Source organism: Daucus carota, chromosome 2 (assembly GCF_001625215.2).
Source record: "Daucus carota subsp. sativus chromosome 2, DH1 v3.0, whole genome shotgun sequence".
Lineage (NCBI taxonomy): Eukaryota > Viridiplantae > Streptophyta > Magnoliopsida > Apiales > Apiaceae > Daucus > Daucus carota.
In genome coordinates this window covers 30,670,955-30,694,037 of record NC_030382.2, presented here as the reverse complement: position 1 = coordinate 30,694,037, position 23,083 = coordinate 30,670,955, and the positions used below count along the sequence as shown (strand labels likewise).

General features: G+C 33.3%; 2 protein-coding genes across 3 annotated transcripts; one reads left to right on the top strand and one right to left on the bottom strand.

Moving 5' to 3' along the window:
• Nucleotides 1-2,080: 2,080 nt before the first annotated feature.
• On the bottom strand, nucleotides 2,081-10,731 carry LOC108209797 (PTI1-like tyrosine-protein kinase 3). Of its 2 annotated transcripts, none has more exons than XM_017380915.2 (8): nucleotides 10,488-10,731; nucleotides 9,781-9,961; nucleotides 4,004-4,257; nucleotides 3,795-3,921; nucleotides 3,398-3,671; nucleotides 2,846-2,978; nucleotides 2,640-2,726; nucleotides 2,081-2,550 (listed from the first exon to the last, which is right to left on the bottom strand). In XM_017380915.2, exons 2-8 carry the CDS (start codon nucleotides 9,875-9,877, stop codon nucleotides 2,431-2,433), a joined length of 1,092 nt encoding a protein of 363 aa, XP_017236404.1. In that variant the 5' UTR covers nucleotides 9,878-9,961; nucleotides 10,488-10,731; the 3' UTR covers nucleotides 2,081-2,430. The 2 variants fall into 2 exon arrangements, with proteins under 2 accessions (XP_017236404.1, XP_017236403.1); XM_017380914.2 differs by having other exon boundaries at nucleotides 10,506-10,728.
• A 6,503-nt stretch (nucleotides 10,732-17,234) lies between these two features.
• LOC108205865 (PTI1-like tyrosine-protein kinase 3) lies at nucleotides 17,235-22,424 on the top strand. Its single transcript, XM_017375975.2, has 8 exons — nucleotides 17,235-17,361; nucleotides 18,031-18,208; nucleotides 20,184-20,437; nucleotides 20,551-20,677; nucleotides 20,799-21,072; nucleotides 21,573-21,705; nucleotides 21,796-21,882; nucleotides 21,973-22,424. Exons 2-8 carry the CDS (start codon nucleotides 18,115-18,117, stop codon nucleotides 22,090-22,092), a joined length of 1,089 nt encoding a protein of 362 aa, XP_017231464.1. The 5' UTR covers nucleotides 17,235-17,361; nucleotides 18,031-18,114; the 3' UTR covers nucleotides 22,093-22,424.
• The last annotated feature ends 659 nt before the right edge of the window (nucleotides 22,425-23,083 follow it).

The window sequence follows — 23,083 nt, the reverse complement described above, 5'->3', positions numbered from 1 at the left end:
ACAAATCCACTACATGAAGCCACCTTTAATATACTGATGATAATCTTGGAATGATAAGTTTCAAGGATCAATGAAAAAATAAATAGAAAATATTGACGGACATTAAATACTGTCGAAAATGCAAGTGACCAGTTACTGACATTATTATGATCATAATCAAAGTCAAATCCTGGCATGATCCTATAGTGATGGTAATCAAATATTGGTATGTTTGAAATACGATGTCATGTCAGTAATGTTAATGTTTGTGTCATTAATATGATATTTTGTACAGATTTAGATGAATTTATTTGTGAATTTTATGTGATATATATTATCAGGAACTAATAATAAATTATTATGATTCGCTTGTGGTCTAACTGTGATTGTGCGTGGTGTAAAGTCGTGGGTGTATTGGTGTTTTATACAGATTTACATCAAAAGTTGTGTGGTTATTAAGACGCTTACACCGTGTTCAGAAGTAATTTCAAAATATAATACATAATTTTTGAGGGGTCACAGGGGGTAAAATAGCTGGTGGAAACTAATATACACACTGTTATATCTCAAACAGTTAAAGTTAACGGCAGATTTGGACGGTATAGTGACCAGGGGTCCCAACTTGCACGGGAATGTGTAGGGTGTATATTGTCACGTTTTAAAATTCATGTACTAAACTGCGTTTGGAGCAAAACTAGGGGTCACAAAGTGTAATTAACTCTAATATATATTACTTGCTCCGTCTCAAAGTAAGTGTTGTTTTGACTTTTCTCACATAATTTGAGTTGCAAAAAAGAACATAATTGTACATAGTATTTTTCAAAATTTTCTATTATGGATAAAATTTTGACAGTTATATTTTTATTCAAAAAAAAATTAGAAATATCATATAAAAATGTTTTTTACACTTTTAACTACATGTAAAAAGTCAAGGCGGAATTTATTGCAGGACGAAGGGAGCATGACATTAACACTTTCAAAGGGGGATAAATATCAAGTTGGTGACTCGTTTCGTCCAAATGTATCAATTGAGTGACTGATTCCTAAATTGACTCAAATGAGCCACTCATTAAAAAAATTTGTATCAAAAATATCACTCTTTCGTTAGCCGAAATTTTGAAAGTACTATATATTGAGTTTCGCACATTTTTTATGAATGGTATTACATCTAAATGAAAGATTCCGAGTTCTAGTATTTTAGATAATATTTTTAGATTTTTAAAAATTTATCTCCTATTTATTTTTATTTAAATCAAATAAAACAATCAAAAAATTAAAAATAAATAGTTGATAAAATTTTAAAAATCTAAAAATATTAGCAAAAATAGTAGGACTCTGAATCTTTCATTTGGATGTAATACCATTCATAAAAAATCTGTGAAACTCAATATATAATATTTTCAAAATTTCGACTAACGATAGAGTAATATTTTTGATATAAATATTTCTAATGAGTGTCTAATTTGAATCAATTTGGAAATCAGTCACTTAATTGATACATTTGGACGAAACGAGTCATCAACTTGATATTTATCCTCTTTCAAAGGTCAATGTTAAGATGATATATATACATTCCATAATATTCGTCAATCATCCCCTTTCAAAGGTCAATGTTAAGATGACATATATACATTCCATAATATTCGTCAATCAATGAAAGTTGTTGCTGTAAATTGGACACAAAATATACGGGTTAATGATAATACAGATGAGATGCATGAAACGAAAATTATTCTAATTAAAAAAAGTTACACAAATTAGTTTTAAAAAATATTTATATCCTCTGAATATATAAGAAAACGTGTATATAATCAAAATTATCATGGTATGCTAACGTTGAGACTAATATTTTGATACTCAAAATTTATTATAATAATAAAGAGGTTATTAGAGTTTAATATTGATCCCAACTTGAGATCAAAACTTTTTATTGTTTAAGAAAAAATCAGTTTAGAAACTATTAATTTAGTGGGTTTATACTTTACCGAACAATTTCCAAATTCCATTTTCCCGACTACCAAAAAAAAGAAGAAAAACTTCAGTTTTCAATTTTTGATCAGAAATGGGAAAGTGGAGGCTTGTGAAACTACGATCCTCAATCTTCCAAATAATTGAAATTCATATATATCAACAGCGATTCAATCCTCAAAGATAAAAGCATCCATGCATACAGAAACATTCCACTCTAACAAGTTCAAACCACAAAACAGCCTTGCCAAACAAAACACCCCCTGCTTTTAGTGGACATCCATAACCAATATCAAACCAGAGAACATGCAATCCACATCTACGCTTCTAGTCCCCATACATGAGACATGCAAACCCACATCTACACTTCAACGGAACGAATATCTTTGCATACTTAAAAAGTGCATGACGACTTTGTAAACATGTACCCAAACTGTGCAAGTAGTCGCAGAAATTCAAACAATTAAAAAGAAATTATTTTATCTATATCTCTGGAGCTGGGGTAGCAGCTCTCAGAAGTGGTTGGAGAGCCTTGACAACGATGCTCATATTTGGCCGAAACTCAGACTCATACTGCACGCACAATGCGGCTACAGCTGCCAGCTGCAAAACAAAGACAAAGAATCAATTTTAGCCACTACTCTGGCTTATGTAATTCAATTTGGCGAAAAGATGGAATGAGGGACACAGACCTTTGCAACCGCTTTTGGAGGGTACTCTCCTTTGAGCTTTGGATCAACACATTGTTTAACTTTGTCTTCACTTAGTCTGGGAGTTGCCTAATTGATTAAAAAAAAAGTATCAAGCTTTTAGCATATAAATCATGGTAGTAGACTAATTACTAGGGGAAAACTAAAATAAGGTATAAGCATTAAAAATAAAAATAAAAAAGGCTTACCCAAGTGACAAGACTCTGCTGTCCTCGGGGCATCGTATGATCAACAGGCTTTCTTCCGGTCAAAAGCTCTAGAAGAACCACGCCGAAGCTATAAACATCACTTTTCTGTGTCAACTGTCCTGTCATGGCATACCTGTAAGATGCAAGATGGACGTCTCAGAACTATTCACATGGAATTAAAAATATTGAAAATCTCTACTCTCTAGTGAAACGATCAAGAAGACAACTTCAAAACTTAGCTAAGAGTACACTTACCCAGTTGCCTAGCATAAACCAAAAAGAACTTTTATTTCAAAAGATGCGTCCAGGAATTAAGAACTCATAAGAAGCTATTTGATCATACATCTAGAAGTCATCATGATTACAACTAAATAAAAGCGCTTAGCTCACAAATTAAAACTATGTACTAAGTAACAAACTAGTTATACATAAAGTCATAAAGTATAAGAGCAGATAGCTTTTTATGGTCCATGGTAACCTGTTTACTATATAAGATATTAAATATAATAAGGCATTAGGCATAAACGACAAAAAGTGGCTTTCGGGCATTACTCTGGTGCATGATAACCGAAAGTTCCAAGAACTCGAGTAGAATGAAGGCGAGCAGCCATGTCAGGTGCCTGATTTGAGAGGTTGAAATCTGCAATCTTGGCCTTGAAGTCTTCAAACAAAAGCACATTACTAGATCGAATATCTCTATGTATTACAGAAGGTTGAACCTTCTCATGCAAGTACTCCAGCCCCCTTGCTGCATCAATAGCTATCCGTACACGTTGCATCCAGTCAAGAACAGGGCCTGGTTGTGCTCCTTGAACTCCCTTCCTGCCTTTAAAATTTTATTTTTACAGAGTTTCACTTTTCCGAGCATTTGAAGGAATACCACCAAAAAAAAAATATAGTCTAACTAATTTCAAGTTATAACTAACTGCAGCCAAGAAAATATTATTACCATGCAGAATATCGTGTAGTGACCCCATAGTGGCAAACTCATAAGACAACACACGGTTATGTCCTTCAACACAGTAACCAGTCAACTCAACAAAATTTTCATGCTTCAACTTCGAAACCATAGCAACCTAAAGTATTAAGACCAGCATCCAATGAGAAGAGAATGGCATAATTAGGTAGAAGAAAAAAACTAATAAGAAAATTAGATACCTGAGTCAAAAACTCATTGTCTGACTCGGGCTCGGGTGCAACATCAAGCTTTTTAACAGCCACAGATTTTCCATTGTTTAGGCTTGCGAAGTATACCCTTCCATAGGATCCTTCACCAATCAATGCCTTTGATCCAAAATTGTCAGTTTTCTCTTTCAACTCGTCCAGAGAAAGTGCTGGCACTTCAATCGTTGGCACAGCCTTCTGCACTTCTTGTTTGACAGGAGTCGGGACCTTTGAACTTTTCTGGTTCCCTTGTATGTCAATATAGATGAAAAGCATTAGAAGATATAATACAATCAATGACACAGACACAATCAATCATGCTAACCTAAGTAAACAGCAGGATGACCAACTAATCAAAGTTTTAACTCTAAAAAACTGTAGCAAGAATCAAAATTTATAAATCACACTGCTAGTTTTTTTAAAACAATATATATGTGCTTTCATTTTCAATGTCACCTCTAAGATGTTTGATAAAAAGAGAATAATCATTCAAAGCGAAATGGCATTGCTGGAAAAGAACAAATACAGAAAAATGAGTAGAAAGCAGGAAGAAAAGCATGTGACTAGTCCTTGGCTCCCCCATTACTCTAATATTGACTATTGACAACCTCCTTACCAAACAACCTCAATATAGTGTCTTTTGAGTACAAATCAACAACCAAACTAAATAGACCTACAAACACATCCCAAACCATGCATGGATTGCAGTCATCCACCAATTAAAAATACTGAAAGGCACTCCACAAATATTGCACATAATTTTTATTCTATATAAATTAGAGAGTAGAGACAATGTTTATAATTAACAATATTAGAAGCATTAATGAAGACACTACTCTCTCTAAAAGTAAATTAGATTTTTGTCAGAACTTTGATTAAGATTCAAAAGATTGCAATCATCAGTCATCACCAGGTTCTCTACATATGGACTAAATTTACAATGGCTTTCGTCATGGATACCAATCTTAATTCCTGAATTTAATTTGTTAAAGGAATATTAGCAAGCTGTTAATAAAAGGAATATCTGTAAATAATACAACTATACTAGAATATTCCTAAAAATCTACTTAAAATAAAAAAATACTTGATCACGCACAGTTAATTTATTCCTGAATGCCGATATATACTACATACAATTTTATTTTATTTTTAATTTTTACATCACTTCATTTTTCTTCCTTAAAGAGAACTCAACCACAAGCTTGATAACATAATGGAAAGGATCCACCATCTTCATTCCAGACTACAAAAAAGTTAGACATGAACCTTTTAATTTTTGAAAGACATTGAGATATATCATTAACATACTTGACTTCGTAGGCTTCATAGGTATTGAGGAATATTAATGTCAATGTGTACCAAAAATATATCCTTTTGACATCCTCAAGAAATGACTTTGAATCATTGAAATGCAAGTGATATCCTTTTGTATGATCTTACTCTATGAACTCGTAGCCAGCAAACTCGAACAACAATTCGAAGACAAGCAAATTATCATCTTACATATATAACATGTCTAAAGGTGCTATCATTTATTATAATACTAGGAGTTGTCACGTTAGGTTTCTCCACAATAGAAGGTCTTACGTGATTTGTCAACTTGATGCACAATGGTTGTCATGTCGGTCGACTAGTCGCGACTAGTCGTCGACTAGTCGACCAAGCGGTAAAGAGTTGTCCACACAATATGTCGACTAGGTAAATGTTGAAATTTCGTTCGACTGGTCGACTAGTCGGTCGACTAGTCGACTAGTCGTGTTGCTAAGTCGTTCGGGTCACCGACTGGTTTATAACCCGGCCCAAACCCGGTCAAAACCCGGTCAATGTTTGATAAAAATAAAACAGAGTAAAGTAAACTAATAAAAACCCTAGTCCTAAACATCACAGCCGCCAATCTCCATTCCACGACCACAGTCAAAGAAACGATGATGAAAACATTGATAATGATTATGGATATAGATCACCTAACAACAACAGTCAAAGAAACGACGAAGTACGCGCACAAGATAACATCTTAGATCTTTATGATGATGTCTAAAGTCTAGGATTTTAAGTTTTTAACCAATTTGTTTGCAATCTGCCCTGTTTTTATTATTTCCACTTTCCAGGATTTTGTTTTTGTTTGTGTTTACTAGATCTGCTTGGAACTGCTAAGTGTTAAATGTTATGTACTTATGTTTATGTAATGCACTGCACTCCTGTTTTAACTTTGTTTCCTGCACAACACTTCCAGTACCACAATTGTCATTATAAATTAGATTAAGCAAGTACATAACAGAGATAATTATGTTCATATATATATAAATATATATTAATATATATATATATATAGAGAGTTAAGTTCTATGGAGTACATTAAAATATTGGAGTATTGGAGTACAAAATCATAATTTTTTAGTTTAATCATAAATAATATCTCTGATTATCCAAATTTGTATATAACTTATCATTTATAAATAGTATTAAACATAATAATCAAATAATAATTAATATCTTTCAACTTTAAAGAGCATTAAGATTATTGTTCTGCTTAAAAGTTATATTGCAGAACATAATGTCCTACGATTTATCAAAGTAATTGTTCTATCTTTTGATTACAATGTTTATGTTGTAGAACATAATCTGGAGGTTGTCAGATGTTTACAAATATTGTAGAACAAAAAAATTAAGATTTAAATGACTAGATTATATTGTATCAATCTTGTACTCCAATATTTTTTGTACTCCATAGAACTTGACTATATATATATATATATATATATGGCAAGTGCTCAAATGAGAACCCCAAATAATGTGAGATATGAGATCTAATCTCATCCACACATTCTTGTCCCCAAATTAAATCATAACCACACGATTATAACCCACCCACCCACTGCCCTAACCCCACTGTCTTCTCTCTTTCTCTCAGTCGTTTCCATCCAGCAACTCCGGCTCTCTCGAACACCATCACCATCCACTCACCACCATCACACACAGACGCACCCACTCCCGCCCTCTAGAACAGCGGATCTCCCCCTCTCTCTCTATCTATCTCTCTCTCTCTCATATGCGTCGCGAGCTCCGTCAACCGCGAAGCGCCGCGACGGCTCAATCGCCATCGCCGGCAGACACACATACATCATCACATCATCTCCTGCATCTCCCCCTCCCTTGACGAACAATACACACAGTATACATATAAACAACTCTTTTCGCTCATTTCATATCTTCCACTTTTGATTGATTTGTGTTAATTTTTGGGTTGTAGTCGATGATTTTTTAAACAGTGGAGGGTCTTTTGATGGTGGTAACAGTGGTTGGATTTGATAGGTAGAGATAGTGACAAGGTCCGGTGATTTTTTTTTAAGGGTGATTTACGTTTGCAAGCAATGATTTTTCATTTTCTAGTGGTGATTTTTTGTTTGACGGTGACAATGTAATTGTATGTGGTTGGATTTGGTGATTTTCGTTTTTTTTGTGGTGTTTTATGATTTTTTCGATGGTGATTTTGTTTTGTAATTGGTGGTTTTTTGGATTTGGGGGTGGTGATGGTGGTTTGTAGATGGTGGTGGCATGGTGATTTTAATTTTCTGGTGTTGATCTTTGATTTTCTGGCGGTGATTTTTAGTGTTCCGGTGATGATTTTATGTTTTCCGGTGGTGATTTTCTTGTGGTCGTCGGAGGTGATGGTGGTGGTCAAATGTGGTTGAAGGTGATAGGTAGTTGAATTAGAAGATGGTGAAATGTTAAAATATTAAATGAATGGCGAAAGATGAATATAATGTATTTAAATGAGTGGCTGAGATTAGATCTCATATCTCACCATAATATTGGTTCTCACTGGAGCATGACTCTATATATATATATATATTATTACATTTATTTTATTTTATCGACTAGTCTACGACTAGTCTACGACTTATCGACTAGTCGACTAGCCGGAGGTCAATCGACTCGCTTCGACTTGTCGACGTGACAACCATGTGCACAACTCTTTAAATAGCTTCTCTTACATTCTTCATACTCATCATACAATTGTTCACATAAATTCTTCATATCTATCAACGGCTGCCCATTGTCACAACCATGTGAATGTGATTGTTTAACAATACTGTCAAAATAACCATGTAATCCATCAAGATGCGAAATCTGCAACTCCTTGACCACAAGATCTATTTAAGAAGACAATTTCAAGAAATGAAACTAGTTACTTAATATCACTATAATACCTAATCAATACTCATTTATCCTTGAACAATTATATATAATGTATTAAAATAATTTTTTAATTCTTTTATCCATAGTAGAGACCTCACTTGAGAGCCAAGAGACATTTAGGCAGATGAAATTATAATTTTAAGTATTAAGAAAATGTAGGATGGATACACAACAAGGATTTTGTTTTTATATATTTATCAATTTAGAGCATTTGTGCTACTCATTTGTCTGTGTTCTTGCTTTTATAGTACGTACACTTATATGCCAAGTGTAAACTCACACAAAAGAGCTACTTCTCAGTTCTCACAAAACCAGTTTAATGATAATTATGCTGAGGGTCAAAGAGTTGAATTTTATTGTCAATAAGATAGCTCTGTCAAACACCACAATCTCATCAATAACCTTCACTACAAGAATCTTACAATGAAGATTTCGTAGTGATATAGTAGATAGTACAGGGGGGGAGTATTAACTGCCATGTGTTCTAAAATGATATTAGGTTAAGCCCTTTATAATCTTTGCAATATCCAGCATTTAAAAGGAAAAACATGTTCACTAAAATCACAACCAAACAAAAATCAAGATCTATAAATATAAAAAACAAAATTGTAATTGTTTTATAAAAGAAATTATCACCACCAAAGTATCTTCCACAGATTTGTTCCACTTGTATTAATTAATGATGCACGATAAAGTCTACAACGGTTAAGGAATAGAGTGATTGTTGCTCCCAAGATTTCAAATTACTAGTCCTGTTTTCACTATCTTTGTCAAATTGACCCAGTTTTGACTTGAGTTACATATATATTATATAATTGAAGGAAAAATGAAATTTTATATTATTAAAATAGAGAAAATCTACATTAAAATGTATTTTTCATATTTTCAAAATTAATACGACCAGTTTTTAGATTCTAGTCAAAGTTGGGTCAATGTGACAACAAAAAAGTCTAATCAATTCGGGACAAGTAATTTGAAGATGGAGTAGGGAGTATGTCTTATTAATTAATAAGTTGGGAAAAGGTAGACACAAACAAGTATCTAATATTACAGTGCCCTAGCATGTTTGGCTTGGTCTGGTTTTATTTGCTGTGGAGGACAGAATTTAACATTTGAAGGCATTGTGATTTGGGGATTTGTGTAACTGATTCATAATGACTGCATTCTCCAAACGTGACATACTTGATTTCTGTATACATATAGTGATATAACTTATAAATAACTAATTTTTCTTCAGGACTATACACCCCATTAGATCATTTTGTTTACATTACACAACGTCCTCAAAAGCCAACAGTAGTATAGAAATATTGCTATAAAAGATGATATGAACCTTATAGAAGCAAACACAGACATTTATCATTGAATCATACAATAAATTCTTTATATACTGCATAATACACATCAAAATAGCTACTAAGTTGGTCCAGTTCAGCTCTGACAAAAACATTATTCTGTGAGCAGGGTAGAAATTTACAGCAGAGTTTTACATAGCAGTACATTACCACAACCATAAACATAGAAGTTATCTTTCTTCAGGAATCACAAGTGGATGAAATTAAGAAACTTACCATCTGTCTGATCTTTAGGGCTTTTAAAAGGATCACTCTCATGACGAGGATAAGACTCTTCAGCTTGACAGGTGGTACAACACAACCACTTGCGCATCTTTCCTTTCTTTCTTACGTAACAATTGTCGTCAATGCTGTTTTTCTCCAGGCGCACAACGTAACCTGGAGATGGTGTATATGCCTGCATAGTAATATTACAAGTTGTAGCATAACTTAACCAATCCTACAATCACTCATTTCGCAGATCTAACCCGATAACCTCGCCCGAAAAAGATAAACATGATAGCTTTCTACTTGTAGTACCAAAACACCGGTTCATAGCATGTCGGACAACTAAAACTACGTCAAGGAGCAGTGCAGACTAAATTTTAACTGAATTCCTAAATGTCGAAAATATCAAACCAAGTATAAAACTGGCATCACAATATGACTAAAAATCCATAAAAATATAAACACATTACATTTCCGCATTAATTGAAGTCAAACGTATATACATATATAAAATTGAACTTACCACTAAATTACGATTGAATCTACTGTCCATGACAGTAAAACCCCAATTAAATGGTCAAACGGATGAAATTAATAATCAAAAAAAACAGAACAGTTTGAGATGATGATTCAAATCAGAAACAGAAAACAAATCTCCAGAAAATAAGAAATATAGAGCATGAAAGCATGAACAAAATTACAGGTCAAGGGATTACCGGAAATATCTCGCTTACTTTACTAAATGTGATATGATGATTCTCTCTCCGTCCTCTCTCTCTGGCACTAAATGATATTGGTCTTTTTTAAGAGAAAAGTGAAGAGAGACAGATGGGAGAAATGGAGTTTTGCTTTCTCTCTCTAAAACTTGACAGGGAGGAAAGAGAGACAAGTGGGGCGGTGGAGAGAGAAGAAAGGATGACTTTATTCAAAATATACAGTGCATTATGCATACACAATATAGTTTGCATTCCGTGGGTTTCATAGTTAATTACATTTTGGTAGCCATAATTTTGGTAGCCATTAACAGATTTGAGATTGGGGTTTTATATCAAAGCTTAACTCAAAAAAATATATGAAGTAGTTACACATCTTTTGAACCACTAAAATACAATTATATATCATGTCGTTAATTTTTTTTTGAAAAATTAAGGAAATGATATATAATAGTATTTTAGTGATCTAAATACTAGAGACTAATAAAAACAAATATTTATTTAGAGAGAATGACAGATTACTTCATTTGTATTCGCCGACTCAACCAAGTACATAGGGTGCTTATATAAGCTGTACAAGTGTAGGTTACAAAAAAATAAAAGAGGTGTTTAAAACTTGTTCACATAAATATGAGTTAAATTAAGAGTCATCCAATTAATAACATAACTCTCCCCTTTGGATGACATGTAGTCCTCAGAACTGAAAGGCATGACAAGTATATTAGCTAAGATTCAGATCAGTTGGGAATTCCAGACAATCGAGGAATCCGGTTTATTTCCAACCTTGATTCAAAAATCCGATTTTAAATAATTTTGCTCTAATACACCAACTGTGGACTAAAAATTGATCCAAATTTGGATTAGTGAATAGTAATTTGGATTACTATTATTCACTGATTCAAATCTTTTTAACATTAAAATATTTTTTACTTTTATTATTTGATGATTTTGTTAATATTATTAAAAATATATTAATTAAGATTAATTAAAACGGTGATTAATTATAAATTAAAATTTCAAAATACATAAAAGTTCATAATACATGAAAATAAAATCATGAAACAAAATAATACAACATAGACAATTAAATGATAATACAACTTTAAATAAAAATTAAATTATCGATTTAGTCATCGACTAAATCATTTTTTGTTCCTCTGAGATAATCGATCTTGAACTTCGAAATCTACTAATTGAGCGTTTGTGGGAGGAATATACTAATTTTGAGAATTAGTTTTTTATTATAATATTTTAATTCTTTAAATTTATTTTTATGTACCGTTTTCTCTTTTTCGAATTATATTGTGACATTCTATCTTTATCTAGTTATAATATTTTATTTTATTTTTATTTTGTGACATTTTATCTTTATCTAGTTAATAATTTTCAAATATCTAAAATCAAAAAATATGAATATAATATTGATAAATAAACTTTAATCTATATTTAGATCACTGAATAAAATTTGGATCTCATCTTAAATTTCGATCATTTGACGATTAAAATTTGACTATATGGTTGGAGTTAGCCTGATATACTTAAAATATTTCACTGCTGAGCAATTTCATCATGCGAAGTCACTAAATTCTTCGACTCGTCTTCTAGAGTGAGAATCTTATTAATATTCCCCGACCACGACATCGAGTGAATAAGAATTTGTTATTATCGTCACCTTTGTTTAACCAATTTACTCGCGATATCTGTTTTAGAAAAAAATTCATTCTCAAGCGCGCACAACCAAGTGTTTGACTCAACTTTGAAAGAAGATTGAACACCCCGCGAGTGAATATAAATGTAAACCACATATATATGTATTTGTTTTCAGGACTCCAAGAAGATTGTATTCTGTATTTCGTTGTGTTATTCTGAAGCTTGTGCGTCAGCTATTTATTGAAGCTTTTTACAACCTCCTTTCCGTCCTTTCAGCAACAGCCTCTCACGTAGCCACTTATCCACTTATCAGATAGTGCGCTCATTTAGTTTAACGTAAACCTATTTTATAGGTACATTCAAAATATTCATGGCTCAGTCAAAGCCACAAACTAACATCTTCCACTTGGCTGCTTAGCCAAGATGTTGAAATGTTTACACACATCTTATCATACTCCCACTTTTCGTGCGATCTATCTCAAGTATTTCTTAATCCCATCAAACTAACATGTTTGATAAATGTCTTCTCATTCCCGGAGCATACAACACATTCTTGAGTACCATGATACTGTTCCTGACATCCAATTTATAGGTGCCAATTCCAACCACTTCAAGATAAGTGTTGTTGCCCATGAAAACTCTATTTTCCCCTTTTTTCAATTCAGTGAATTCAGTGAGCCCATCTTTTGTTTTGAAAATATGGTGGGTAGCACCAGAGTCAATCCACCGACCACTAACGTCGGTAGCAACATGTGCAGTGTTGCATTCAATCACTCCCACAAACTCATATTTTTGTGGGCCACCTCTTTTTGGGCGTTTGTCACCACCCTTGTTTCCTTGCTTTTGGGTACAATTAGCCTTAAAGTGGCCATACTTCCCACAAGTGTAGCAAGCACCTTGTGGAACCTTCTTCTGCCCTTTTGATGGACCAATTCTGTTTTGATTTTTGTGGTGATTTTTTGGATACCCACGAGCAATGTTAGATTCATCTTCTTGCACAATATTCAGCTCTGGCTCTTTTCTGCTATTCACCAAATCTTGCTCAACAGCAAGTGCACTTGGAAGATCATCCACCTTATTAATTTTTCCACTGTGCCTTAGAGTTGTTGCAACTGTTTAATATCCCACCAATCTGCATATTTTCTGAAAGTTCATTACCAGCAGTTGCCAAGTCCTTGGCCATCACAATCATTTTGTTGCAGTGATCAATAACATTTTCATTTTCCTTCATTTTGCAAGTGTTGTATCTGTGCAGAAGGAGCTGCACATTCACCTCAGAAGTGGTCAGAGGCGGATCTTAGAAGGGACAAGAGGGGGCAACTGACCCCCCTTAAATTTTTATTTTTTTAATATTATACATATTTTTAGGTTGTAAAATTGAAATTGACCCCCCTTAATTTTTTTGTGACCCCTCTTAACTTTTTTTTTTAAAAAAATTGACCCCCCTTAAGTTTATAGTCAGATCCGCCACTGGAAGTGGTGTCATATTTTTCTTTGATTGCATCACACATATCTTTTGCAGTAGTGTAGACCTCAAAGACCTTAATGAGATTATCATCCATAAACATCAGCATGAGGCTTTTGGCTTTCTTGTCACACAGCTTCCATGTGTCAAATTCCTTCTTTTCAGCATCAGTAGCTTCTTTTCCCAATTTTGGTGCAGCTTCTTCAATTGCACTCTCTAGATTATCATGGATTAATCCATATCGAATTTTCCGGCTCCACATATCATAGTTGGTGCCATTGAGCCTCTCTGTTTTAGCCAGATGCAATCAATTTGCTCGCCATTTCTTTGTATCTACCAAAGAGATACAATATACGTAAGTATAGTTTTGTATAAACAGGTTATAACACAGAAGATATAAACAAACTAATTATAAAACAAAATTGGCATATAGATAAAAAGCAATTATATCAACACAGAGATTAGATTAAAAACATGTGAATACGAAATTAAACAATTAACAAATAATATACAGAGTTAACATGTATAAAATAAAAACAACAACAGTAAAATCACATAAACAATAAAACCTGAGCCACATAAAAATAAACACAGTTAATTAAAACAAATATACAACTAAGCATGTTGGACACAAAAAACTTCATACAAAAAAAAAATTAATATATGAATATAACTTACCTCACAAAAAATATATACAGGCAGAATAATTAACAAATAACTAAGCATGCAAATATATTCAGATAAAAAATATAATACATTTTAACAAGATATGCATACAATAATTATACTCCACACAATTAAAACAAGTAAATTATAAAAGCTAAATTAACATGTCATGATATACAATTAATTAATCTACTGACATATACAAGGCAATTAAAATGTCAACAACATATATGCATTCATAACATGTTAAACAAATAATAAATCATGCATGTTAATTATATAAACATGGAAAAATTAGCACATAAGTATATAATTGTCACATATATAACAGACAGACATCAAGCAAAAATTAACAATCTATCCTAAAAAATAGAGAATCAAATATATAAATATTACCAACACGCAAAAAAAAAAATCATCAATCACAATTAAACATGTCAACAAGATATAAATATGGCATATTTAATTACAAAATCAATTTTTTACAACTAATAAACAACATGACACATGCAAATAAATTATATAACATGCCAACAATTTATATAATAAAATTTAAAAAACATAAAACATGTCACAAATTAAAGATTTGCAATTAACAATAAATTATCATGCAACTCACAAAAATAATTCACTTTGTCAAAAATAGATCAACAATTATATCAATAAAATTACCTGGATACATAACACACATGTTTAAAAAATTAATTGTTGTAAAGAGTAACAGACACATACTAGACCAAATGAATAGCACAAATAAATAAAAGAATATGATTGGACGTAGTAAACACCAAGCCTCAAGACACCCAGCTACGTGAAACCCTAGCGACACCTTCAGTTCTCTCACCTTTAAACCTCTAGCTCTGATACCAATGAAAGAAGATTGAACACCCCGCGAGTCAATATAAATGTAAAACACAGATATATGTATTTGTTTTCAGGACTCCAAGAAGATTGTATTCTGTATTTTGTTGTGTTCCTCTGAAGCTTGTGCGTCAGCTATTTATTGAGGTTATTCACAACCTTCTTTCCGTCCTTTCAGCAACAGCCTCTCACGTAGCCACTTATCCACTTATCAGATAGTACGCTCATTTAGTTTAACGTAAACCTATTTTATAGGTACATTCAAAATATTCATGGCTAAGTCAAAGCCACAAACTAACAAACTTTGCTTTCTCCAGTAAATCCTTTCTGGACTCTGGAAGGAGACAAACCAAGGTTAAGCTGAACATTTGTCAGAGCCAAACGAGCATCTACAACATTGGAGTGAAGATTTCCTATGCATTCAAAATTTAAGGATCAGTTTTTTGATAAAAGCTAAAGTGAAAAACTACCGGAAGTAGAAATCTTGATTTCATTTCTTATCCTTTCCGATCATCCGATGTGTGTATATACATGTGCGTGAATATTAGTTTATAAAAATCTTGCATAATTTTTAGTAAAAAATCAATTCAAAAATAAAAAGTCATACGACACTTATAAAAATAGTCGTGTCAAACAAATATAAAACGGAAACAATAGCCGATTAATCCATCAATCGGGCAATTCATTGAAGATGAGATATTTACAAGTATTTCTTATCTCCACACCTACTTGGAGCTAATCGTGTTGGAGCTATCGAACATAACTACAGTCCCTTGACAACTTTTACCACTACATCAAAAATCATCATCTCGCAAACGAAGGAGAGAAATAACCAAAACTCTCATCGAGGAGAAAAACAATCTAACTCTCACCAAGAAGAGACTACACCAAACCGCGAAATAAAATGAAAAGATAATTAAACTTTAGATCTCGAGCGGAACCACAAAACCAAGGGAAATCGGACTGAAAATCGACCCGCTTGAAACAAAGAAGAAATACAACGAAATCTCCGATGATTTTAGATCTAAAAATTTCCCCGGGAATAGATGTGGAGCAGGACAACATAAAAAAGAGAAATCGGACTGAAAATCCACCTGCTTGGAAGTCGGAATAAGAAAGACAACGAAAACTCCAATGATTTTAGATCTAAGAGCATCTCCAGGGCAACAAGCTCTTTAACTTCAAATTTAAAGATCAATACAAAATTAGAGTTCCAATAGACTCCTAGAAATTCTTCAAATATTTAAGAACTCATCATATCTCCTCTCTTTTAAAGAGTATCTAGTAACTCTAGGGATGGGCATTCATCCCGCCCCGCCCGACCCCAATCCGATCCCCCCAGATATGAACCCTAAATATTAATGATTGTTAAGTTACTTTATTAAACTGCTTCCTCGACTTTAAGGCCTTGAGGCCTTAAAGTCTTGAATTAATCAGGATTTAGGCTCGAGGGTTAGGCCTCAATCCTAAACCTTAACCGTCGGTCAATTTAATTTCAAGTATTAATTAATCATTCTAAAACCCAAATATGAACCCTAAAATATTAACGAATACTAATTTACGTTCCAATTATTACCTCATTAAACTGGTTTCCCGGCTTTAGGGCCTCACGGCCCTAAAGTCTCGAATTAATTAGGGTCCTTAAACCCTCAATCCTAACCGTTTAAATTCAAGTAAACTTAATCATTCTAAAACCCACATGTGAACCCTAATGCCAATCAATTTAATTTTTATATTTTCTAAAGTTCAAAACGTTACTTAAAATGATGTTTTGAGTTCAAGACGCAACTATAAATTATGTTTTGGGTGCAAAACGCAACATCATGGTGGGTCACCAAAATTATTTTTAAAAAGGAACAAAAGAAAGAAAAAAAGAAAAGTAAAATGGTCGAACACAACTCTATGTTGCGTTTCGGTAATTTATCAATGAACCTCAGATGATAACACAGGATCAATTTATTTTTTTTGGATTATATTATTTGGAGCATTTTAATTTCATTTTTTTTTTGGATTATGTTATTTGAATCATTTTAATTTTAAATTATGATATTTGTGAATTTTTTGAAAAGTAAAATTGATTTGCATTTAACTGCACCTGCAAAATTAATATGTTTGTATTGGCATTTGCCCATCTCTCTCTCTCATTTTCTCTAAAATAACAGAACCCCAACCCCATTAACGTGTGAGATACACAATCATCTCTGGTCGAGCAAGAGAGAAAGAGAGAGATTTCAGGTCATCCCTTGAATTATAATTTTAATTTATGCTTTCATATTTTTTTGTATTTTATAATCTTAATATTAATCGCGCTTGTTTAGGGATTTGTTTTCTGCTTCTGATTCAATTCCTCTCTCAACCTCATTTGGATCATCAGTATAATCATTATTAATTTCTTTTAACAATTAAAGATAATATTAACTATCAATAATCTGATCCATCATTGTTGTTGGGACATATACTGTGTTTCTTCCATGGATAGAAGATTCAATCGTGATTTAGTGGTAAGTTATGTATCATATATGCAAATGCAGAATCGTCGAATATACGAGTTAGATTATATGTTAATTTATAACACTCTATACATTTACGTTTGTCATTGTTTAATATAACATACTTTTGTGTATGCAGAGTGTCTTACCAAGTTTTTGTTTTTAATTTTTGTTTTTTACATTGTTGAATGGTTTCTTCGGGAATTTACGGGGTTAAGTTTGTTTCTTTCTCAACATTTAAGAAATTCAGCCTTAATTCAAATAGACTGCTTAGTTAAGCTAATTTGACCCGCTTTTTTACTCTTTAAAGCAATCATGTTTATATTTTTTGTTTTGTATTTAACGAGGATATATATTTTAAAAATTGGTTGTAACATTGTTTAAGTCGCACTACAATCGTGATATTACTATGCAGGCACATACACCTCCTCCAGGTTACATTGTGCGTCTAGAGAAAAACAGCATTGACGACAATTGTTACGTAAGAAAGAAAGGAAAGATGCGCAAGTGGTTGTGTTGTTCGTGTCAAGCAGAAGAATCATATCCTCGACGTGAAAGCGAGCCTTTTAAAAGCCCTAAACAGCATACAGATGGTAACTTTCTCAATATCTCACCCACATGTAATTCCTAAAGTATGCTGATTCTATTATCTATTTCAGTTTAGGTATGCTTTACGGTTCCTTGTATGTCTATGGTTCTGGTGATATGTAAACACAATGTATCTTCACTTGGTCAACTTGATAGATTCTTTAAACGTAGTTATGCAGCATATAATGTTTGTGATATGATACTGTAACATTTCTGAGAAATATATTCGGCATTAGCGCTCTACCTTTGTATTCTATGAGTCCGCCCAAGATAAGTATTAATATGAGACCAATACTTTGTTACTAATATGGAGGATTTACAGAGCCAAGTGGAAAGCTATATTATTATTTTAGTTAAGAAAGTTTTTTATTTGGTGAATTTAAGGCCCCTAGTTCTTTTAGTGTCTAAACTCTGTCACTATCTTTAATTTGTTCTATTTGAAAACTCAAATATTTGGAAGTTGTGCCTCTACTAGTTTCAGTTCCAGTTCCAGTTCGTACATTCAAATTATAGTCTTAATTTATGTACTATGTCAATTTTAAATTTATAGCTTACCTGTCTAAATTTAGTTGCTATCTATTTATTTTCATAGAAACGGTTGACTTTTGGTCTAATGCCTTCGTTCATGTGCCGGATAAATGTCTCTGCCTTTCCTTGTCGGTGATAATGAGATATCCCTACACTATTGTTTTTGCAAAGTGTAATATAGGGCTATTGATTCAAACAGAACACAGAGATGCCAATTATACATTGTTACTTTTTTGAAGTTAGGTTCATCTTTTCATTGTAAATGGAGATAGTTATGTCACACACTAATATTGGCTTCCGAGGATGTTTTTTATGAAGTTATTGAACTGATCCGTGTGGGTGTATTGGTCGTAAAGGTAAATGGTACTCAAGATGAATCTGGGAAGTTTTCACTGTAGGCAACATTACTTTTATTCCAGGCCTAAATGATGAATACTTGACATGCCAAACTTACCGCTCCTCACACTTAATGAAACAGGATAAACTTTATGTGTTATATAGACCTTATGAAATTATAGTTGATTATAGTTGATTATGAATGTAAGACGATGTCTCCCTTGGAGAAGGCAGTCATTTTGAAATGACTTTGAGTCTTTGACCAATATTTAAATCACAAGCCTCCAGATTTTGAGCTTTAAAAAAGTCAACCGGTACTCGACTTTTTGTTCACAATTTGAGACTTAGCAATCGCTGTATTCTTTATCGATGTATAATTTGTTGTGCGTCATAAATTAAATACTAGTGGAACAAATTCGGCGGAAGATGATTTGGTGGTGGTAATTAGTAAAGAATCAAGAGTTCATATCTGAATGTTAAAAAGATTATATTAAATAAGAAATTATCTTAATTTTGTTCCAAAAGCTTGGCAAATAATGACTTTTCCCTGTACTTCCTCCTATGATAACTGAAATCCTCTTTTTGTACCGAAGGATATTGATGATAGTGAATTTTACAATAGAACCCTTCGACTTTTGGCTTTTTGCAAATGGTGTCATTTTGTGTTTTAGACTTGCAAGTGGGATGCTTTTATGTACTTAAAGTTTCAGGTATATCATGCCCATTTATGTTGTTCCCTCTTCCATTACCCAAATGTTAATGTACAGGTAAATAACCTACTTACACGTTTCTGCTAACTATAATAATGTAGTAGATAGTATGGATGGATACGATCTTTCTCACCGCTGCAATCTTGGTCAGACAGCCTGTTCTCGTTTTGAGGAGTCTTCCATCAAACAGTGACACTGTAAATGAAAGCATATAAATATAAAACTTTTGTATCTTTTTCCTAAAGAACTGGCAGTTCGATCTGCCACTTGTGTTCGGCACAGTATTTCTTGGGATTTAACTGTAATTTGTTGTCCTATCTGCTTTTTGCTAAAATTAATATAATCGGCTGTTCTTATTTGTATGATTAATCTCTTCTAATATTTGTATTCCATCATAATTCACAAGGAAACCAGAAAAGTTCAAAGGTACCGGCTCCTGTAAAACATGAAGTGCAGAAAGCAGTTCCAACCATTGAGGTACCAGCACTTTCTTGGGATGAGTTAAAGGAGAAAACAGATAATTTCGGATCAAACGCATTGATTGGTGAAGGGTCCTATGGAAGAGTGTATTTTGCAAGCTTAAGTAATGGAAATTCTGTGGCTTTGAAAAAGCTTGATGCTGCCCCGGAGCCCGAGTCAGATAATGAGTTTCTGACTCAGGTATTTACTACTTAAAAATGCTTTCTTTTTTTCTTGTGTCTGCGTGTACTCTTGATCTTTTACCTATATATGCTGTCCTTCAGTGTCTAACTGTAGGGTTTTTTGTGCCGTAGGTTGCCATGGTTTCGAAGCTGAAGCATGATAATTTTGTAGAGTTGACGGGCTATTGCGTTGAAGGACATAACCGTGTGCTTTCATATGAGTTTGCCACAATGGGATCACTACATGACATTTTGCATGGTAATAAAATCAGCATTGCTCAGATAGTTTGAACTTTGAATCAGCTGGATAATGTTTTCTACTGTTATTCCTTTTAAATGCTTGTACAAGAGTTATATCCGTAATAATTTTATGCTTACAGGTAGGAAAGGAGTACAAGGAGCACAGCCAGGTCCTGTTCTTGACTGGATGCAACGTGTACGTATAGCTATTGATGCAGCCAGGGGGCTTGAATACTTGCACGAGAAGGTTCAACCCTCTGTAATACACAGAGATATCAGATCTAGTAATGTGCTTTTATTTGAAGACTTTAAAGCCAAGATTGCAGATTTTAATCTTTCAAATCAGGCACCTGACATGGCTGCTCGCCTTCATTCTACTCGAGTTCTTGGAACTTTCGGTTATCACGCACCAGAGTAATGCCCCAACTACTTCCTTTTGTTTCATGTGCCTCTTTATATCTAACCTGATTTGTTAAAGTTTAAGTGTTATACAAATTAGCACGGGCCTTACAAAGCTTTATGCTCTCGTATTATATGAATGAGACCATATCTACTTGTTTGTTACTGTGCTTCATATTATTAGGAAAATATTGTCAGCTAGTCACTTATATGCAGTAGCAGTCATTATGAACTTCTGAATATAATTGTTAGATACTAATGGGCATCTTTCGAAACAAATAGATCTCTTGGTTTCAGGTTAGAAAGATCTGGGTATTTATGCTCATAGCTAAGCATTGAAGATATATTTTGTCTTTATAATTGGAAGTAATCCCCCCATTTTATGAAGTATTTTCCACAGTTTACGGTTTTTCAAATCCCTGTGAACAGTTATGCGACATGTTGATGCAGATATATAATTTCTTTTGTTATGTAGAAATCTTCTTCTGCTTGCAGTTCTGATGCAAATCTTACAGGTATGCCATGACAGGACAGTTGACGCAGAAAAGTGACGTCTATAGCTTTGGTGTGGTTCTGTTGGAACTTTTGACTGGAAGAAAGCCTGTTGATCATACAATGCCTCGAGGACAGCAGAGTCTTGTCACTTGGGTGAGCCTTTCTTCTTAGCTTGATTTTAGGGCACTTCCACCACATATTATAAATCTAAAAGCTCGAAATTGTTCCATTTTTATGAATTAGGCAACTCCAAGACTAAGCGAAGACAAAGTTAAACAGTGTGTGGATCCAAAACTCAAAGGAGAGTATCCTCCAAAAGCTGTTGCAAAGGTTTCTGGCTATGTTTCCACTTCTGTACTAATTTAATCAATATAAATCGGAGTATTCGTTGTAATTGAGCACCAAATCTTTGCTTTGCAGCTGGCAGCTGTAGCAGCACTATGCGTGCAGTATGAGGCCGAATTTCGGCCAAATATGAGCATTGTTGTCAAGGCACTCCAACCGCTTCTCAAGGCTGCAACCCCAGCTCCAGAGATGTAGAGGAAATAAATGCGTTTTGGGTGTCGGAAGTTCTGCGACTACTTGCACAATCTTGATCCATTTCTCTCTTATTATTCACTTTATATGTATAAAAGGATATTCTTTTCTTCTGGGCTTTGAAATGTGACTTTTTACGTACTCTTGTTTTAGGGATGCTGAATGTCCACATTATAAGTGTAAAGAGTTGGTGTGTGTCAAGACTGTTTTCTGGTTCGAACTTGTAAATCGAAGGGGTGGAATGTCTTGTGCATTCGGGGTGCTTTGAGTGGATCCGTGTCGCAATTATACAAGTCTTGTGCCCGTAATATTATACTAAATTATTATTAATGGTACTAATGTGCAGTAATCTTTGAGAAGTTGATATGACAATTTACGCCCAATGTCAGCTTAAAAATTTATATCAAAAAATAACAATTGCACAATACTTCTGTACATTATGAATCAGTTTTGTACAATAGACATGTAATGTTCCTGACTAAGTGCAATCGTAAAAGAGCTATCAATATACTTATATAAAGGAGAAGCGAGGGGCGTGTAGGTGGCGCATCTCACATCGCTCCGTTTTATTTTTCTAATTTTCTGGAATTTTTGGATGAAAAATATCAAAAATTAGAAGTACCTTTTTTAGTTTCGGGTATATTAGAAGCAAGTTTCAGAATCTGATTTTGTTTCAGATTATTTATGGAATATAGTAGCTTGAAAGTTTTAATCTGATTTTGTTTCAGATTATTCAATTATGGGAAAGACAGATTATTTATGGAATATAGTAGCTTGAAAATTTTAATCTGATTTTGTTCAGATTATTTAATTATGGAAAAGAGTAGCGCCTCTCACATCGCTCCGTTTTATTTTTCTAATTTTCTGGAATTTTTGGATGAAATCAATATACTTATATAAAGGAGAAGCGAGGGGCGTGTAGGTGGCGCATCTCACATCGCTCCGTTTTATTTTTCTAATTTTCTGGAATTTTTGGATGAAAAATATCAAAAAT